General features: G+C 34.5%; 1 protein-coding gene across 1 annotated transcript in view; it reads left to right on the top strand.

Annotated features, from left to right (window-relative positions):
- Nucleotides 1-6,501, top strand: part of LOC106877370 (CTD small phosphatase-like protein) — a 370,420-nt gene that overhangs the window by 1,668 nt on the left and 362,251 nt on the right. The window contains exon 2 of the mRNA XM_052975454.1: nt 910-4,064. Coding sequence (XP_052831414.1) covers nt 3,980-4,064 — 85 coding nt within the window. The 5' untranslated portion in view covers nt 910-3,979. The remainder of the gene's footprint in view (nt 1-909; nt 4,065-6,501) is intronic.

Below are 6,501 nucleotides of genomic sequence, written 5' to 3'. Positions count from 1 at the left end.
TATATATATATATATATATATACTTTCTACACGCACGCAAATCCAATTATAGATCTTCATATACACACGTGCATATATATATATATATGTGTGTGTGTGTATATATATATGTATATACGTATGTATATAGATATATTCACACTGCAATGAGCATTCACGCAAGAATAGAAGAATCTTAATTTAAGGATATAAATATCCACTGTAAGCTATATTTAAACTAGCCAATTCATTCACTCTATACCCACGTATCATACACACATCAGTGGACATATAAAACGTGTGTGTGCTTATAACTGTTATTCTTGTATCGCTGAAGACTATGTCTTTTGATTAGCTTGGGCCACTGTGTTGTCTGTTTATCTGAAACGTGAATAAATTCTCCAGACTCCTGCCTGGAGATTTTAACGCCTTATATATGTATATATATATATATATATATATATGATGGATGTATATATATTGTATGTATGTGTGTAAATGTATATATATATGTGTGTGTTTATATTAATGACATTTGCGAGGGGACCAACAGGAAATATTCATATACACTCATTTACTAAGCTGTGTGTGTGTGTGTGTGTGTATATACAATCACACGTCAATAATATATGATAAAATTCGATATATTTTTGCAATAAATATATATAAATTTACACAAACACACGCACGCACATGTATACTCATGGATAAACATAGATATGTGTGTCATACTAATAAATATATAGTCACTTATGTAACATATATATATATATTCATTCGGGATACTGAGGCCCACATCTATCTGAATGTGTACATATAGACTATTTCTGTCTCTGTGTGTGTGTGTATAATATGTATATATGTTTGGATATTTGTGCACACATGCATGTATGTACATGCACTAATCAAGGCTTTTTATTCTATTTTCAGTTCTGATTTACCAATATCTTATACACACACACTGGACACTCACATATATAGACACGCACACACGCAGACACATATATAAACACGTGCACACACACACACACACACACACACACACACACACGCGCGTTGACTGAAATACATATTAATGCATAGATATATATGTGAATGTGCATACACAATACATATATATATATACACACGCGCGCAATCCAATACACACATATATATATATAACCAAGCATACAGAATATACACACACGTATATACAACAAATATTTACATACTGTACAGTCATACATACACGTATGCACACATGCAATTTTATACATAATCATCCACTAATATATACACACACACATATGCAATTCATACATAATCACATACATCCTTACATTTATATATGCACACAGACAATTCGTGCATATCCTTACATACATGCGCAATTGGTACATAATCACACATATATACACATGCACGTATATTAACACACACAAACTACACATACATACACACATATATATACACACACACACACACACATACAGGTGGCTGTGAACTAATAGACACACTGTTAAAAAGATATTGTTACACATATACATACATGAATGACAATACATAACTGTAGACACCAAACTTACAGATACACGTACATACATACACAGTATATAACAAAATAACACACACATGAACCTATATACACATGCATATATACAAATATATATACACATTATTTAGCATATAAGCTCTACTAATTACTTTGCACTAACGAATTTCACACGCGAATATTGTATAATATACACATACTTCACATATATACCGCTACACACACATACACATTCGCACATATTGTTAGTTATATACACACTGTCATTCACACAAACACGTTGCTGTTTACATAAATACACACACGTTGACGCACACGCACACATACATTCATATAGCCATTCACGTCCACACATTATATACACTTCTGTTTATACATATACGTACAGTACTGGTTATACAAACACACGCATACGCACAGGTGTTTAAACAAATACACACCATCATTCATACACACACACACACAGTTGTTGACAAACGTACACATACTGTACTTATTAACACAAATACATACACACACACACAACCATCTACATATACACACACGTTGTTATTTACACAAACACCCAAACAACTGTACAACAACATCAACAGGACTGTCACTGGTACTACAGTACCCCGTAGAGGTACCCCTTTTAAAGTACCTCTTCTTTTACGTATGTATACATAGATATACTACCACCTCTACTGCCACTAAGGTACAGTGCTACTAACTTTGAAGGTGCCTTTGTTGAAACACACTACAGCACATACCCTACTACATGTACACCATCACACTTACACTGGCGCCTATACTGTAACGAAAATACAGAGTCTCACAAGGTGCTGTTTATATTCTGTTTATATTTATTTTTTTCAAACATTACTATCACCTTCACCTCTACTATATCTGCAATTTATTGATACTATTTGATGGTGCCTTTGATTGGAATTACTACCACGTACATACTACCACATGTACAATTAAACTGATAGTTTCTGTATAGGTGCCTCCTCTGTTGAGACGCTCCACCACAAGCATAAACAACCATCTATCTATCTATCTATCTATCTATCTATCTATCTATCTATCTATCTATCTATATATATATATATATATATATATATATATATATATATATCTGTTTGTCTGTCTCTCTGTCTGTCGATTCATTTGTCTGTCTGTCTATCTATTTATCTATCTGTCTGTCTATTTATCTATCTGTCAGGCTATCTATTTATCTATCTATCTATCTGTCTGTCTGTCTGTCTATCTATTTATCTGTCTGTCTGTCTATCTATTTATCTGTCTGTCTATTTATCTATCTATCTATCTATCTATCTATCTATCTATCTATTTATCTACCTACCTACCTACACATATACCATCACAAAAACAGACACATTGCTTTATACACAACTGTATGCATGCTGCCATCAAGGCACACATATGCACACGCTGTCACAGACAAATACCTCTATCCATTTGTGGTACAAATAAAAGCAACAGAAAAATGAAAAACTTTTCTTAATAAAAGGAAATCAAATATATATATATATATATATATAGGTATATATATACATATATATATATACATACACATACTCATATATACCCACACATATACATACATACATGCACTCATACATACTGATATACTCACACATACATCCACTAATTCTTACATACTCATGCACACATACTCTAACACATACATGCACTCACATACATTAAGACATATATATAATCACACACATATATGTAATGTGCATCATACCACTTACATGCACACACACACACATACACACACACAAACACATACACACAGACTGATGCACATTTACATTCCACATAGAAGGAATTATCCATCCATTGTGATATATACACACTAACACACATGCTCATTTATACATATCTGGAATCATATACATTCCCGCATGCATGCATTAATGCAATAATTTCACATCCACAAAATACACAAACTTAGATATACACATAAATACACATATTATACATGCTAATCCATATATAAACTGGTATACATACAAACATATACACTATCTCTATCTCTCTCCCCCTCTATCTCTCTCTCTCATGCACACACACATACACACACACAATCTTTTAATACTGCTATATTATTCTTCTGTTCTGCTTCTCATTATATATTCAAATTTATATACACACACACACACATTCATTTTTAAACACATATACATACATGAAAATCTTTAGGTGCAAACTCACAGGTATATATGCATACACGCTTGTACCCGCGTACGAATAGCAGCATCTACACACACACACACATGTACACGCACACATATACATACATACAGAAACACCTACATACACACACATACAAACATACAGCAAGTTCACACACATACACACAAACACACACTTAAAGTTGTGTTTTATACCACAAAATTCTTGTAAAATAACTCATATCTGGATGTAAAAAGAGAACGACCAAAATTATTCCAAATGTTGAAAAAACTGAGATCTTTCAAATCACGGTCAGTTTATGATGCTACTCCAGGATTATCGAAGGGAGTATGGACTACCCCAGGTAAGTCAACACTCCTTAATATTTGCACGTCTCTTTCAAACTTCAGTTTGGTTTTTACTAAATATTTCAAATGACAGTTGATAGTTTTTCACGTGGTTTTTGGGGTAAGGGTTTTTTGTTTCTCTCTCACTAAACCTTTTACTACTTTGCCCAAATCTTCGTCTAATACCCACAATTGCTTCCACTAATCCACAAATTATTATGGATTAACTTCTTTTTAGATTAGGCTATAGTTTCAAGGTAATCTAATGTATTTGTTACTTGGATTTATAGTTAATAATATATATGGATAGACATAAGGGTGCTATATATATATGTGTGTGTATGTGTTTGTGTATATAAATGTGTATGTGTGTATATATAAATGTGTATGTATGTGTTGTGTATAAATAATATACAATAAGTCTGCAAATAATATTTCTATAATTCTCAATTTTGATATGTATTTTGAACTAACGTATAACAGCAAGTGGGACCACATATTGGATTGGAATAATGGAATAAGATTTGCTTCAAGAGGAAACTGCTGGGATTTACTCTAACTACCAACACCGTGTGTGTATGTATGTGTGTGTGTGTGTGTAAATAGAGACCAATCTAATAAAAATAAAAATAGGTGACATGACAGGTTTTGATTTCTGGGATCAGCTCAGGAATCACAAACTCTATTGCCTCCAACACTACATTGAACGTTGTATTATTTGTATGATGTGGAAAATATTCATTAACAATGCCCAAATATTGTTCATGTCGACTTTAAAACACACCCATAGCTTGGTCCTTGTGCCAGTTCTCCTCTACAAAAGACATAATTATGTCACATCACATCACAACACTAAGACAGAACTATTTTATTTCTGCTGGCTCATCTCTCTTTATCATCATGCAAAAACGCATAAGGGAAGAAAAAAGAGCCCATAACATTCAAATGGTTCCAGGACAAATTCTTCCTACAACTTCTTGATAAACAACATAGGGTTAAGAGGTAAAGACCCCTTTTTGTCATGAACGACCATGGGATTGCACCTAGAAAGTTACCCTCCGAAGCACAAGTCTAGGCAAGGTTGTTTATGGAAGACCAGCAGTCGTCCATGCTTACCAGCCTCCCCTCTCCATGCCACCAATGTTATCCAAGGGAAAGGTGAAGGACAATAGAGCTTGGCACCTGTGACGTTGCAACTCATTTCTACAGATGAGTGAACTGGAGCAACGTGAAATAAAGTGTCTTGCTCAAGAACACAACACACAATTTAGTCCAGGAATTGAACTCACTACCTCATGATTGTGAGCCCAACAATCTAACCACTCAGCCATACACTTTCACATACACCTGGATATATCTCTGCAACCAATAACTCATTACTTCAATGAGCTATGGTGCCCAAAATATGACTGTAATGGGAAACCTAATTAAGTATCTTTTCCAGGTGGTGCTATTAAGTTAGTCATGGCCTAGGCCAATACTGGGTGGAATCTAACTAGGAATCTGTCATCATCATTATCATCATCATCATCGTCATTTAACATCTGTTTTCCATGCTAGTATGGGTTGGACAGTTTGACAGTTTGGCATGAACCACAGAACTGTGCCAAGCTCCATTGACAGCTTTGGCATGTTTTCTATGGCTGGATGCCCTTCCTAATGCTAACCACTTTACAGTGTGTACTGGGTACTTTTTTTCCATGCCACCAGCATCAGTGAGGTTGCCAAGTATTTTGTAAGACAGAAAAAGAACAGAGTGGAAGGGAAAGGAAAATTCTCCCACCAATAAGTGGACGATGGGGAGTATTTGTTGGTAGGAGGTGGTTTTATGCTAAGTGATGATAAAGCTGAAGTATGATAGAGGGCCAAACGTAGGTGTCATTGATATAGAGGTGATACATGTCTACCACTCATTATAGAAGAGAGTGTAGGGGTAGTTGGGAAAGAGATAATGATGATAGCAATGGAGTGCTAGAGTAAACTCTCTCAAGGTACAGGAAGGTTAGCATAAGAGAGGTTATAGACAGTGGGTCAAGAGAGAAGAAAGTGGGGGCTCTCATTAATGTGTAGGGGGAAAGTAGCAGATGGTTAACCCATTACCTCCCATAATTCTATTAACTGGAATTTTTTTATGCAACTTTGATTTCTAGCATAAAACAGCCTTAGATACACGCTGGAATGATCAAAATAACATTCCAAAATAACATTTTAAATAGAAATAAGCGAGATATTGGGTGAAAAATTAGCAAACCTCATTTGAATATCAGAGAAATATACCTAGTAGATATAGCAAAAAGGTTAGATATGTGTAAATATTGACAGATAATTACGAAATTTGTAATTTTTAAGTGATCTCATATGAGATCACTGGTAGGTAATGGGTTAAGGATGGGGGTAGCGGACATACAGTTGATAGGGAAATATCAATATGGAAAGTGGGTAACATGAGAGGTA

This window comes from Octopus bimaculoides, chromosome 21 (genome assembly GCF_001194135.2).
Source record: "Octopus bimaculoides isolate UCB-OBI-ISO-001 chromosome 21, ASM119413v2, whole genome shotgun sequence".
NCBI lineage: Eukaryota > Metazoa > Mollusca > Cephalopoda > Octopoda > Octopodidae > Octopus > Octopus bimaculoides.
Note: the sequence above shows the minus strand (reverse complement) of the source record. Positions and strands in the feature narration are given on the sequence as shown.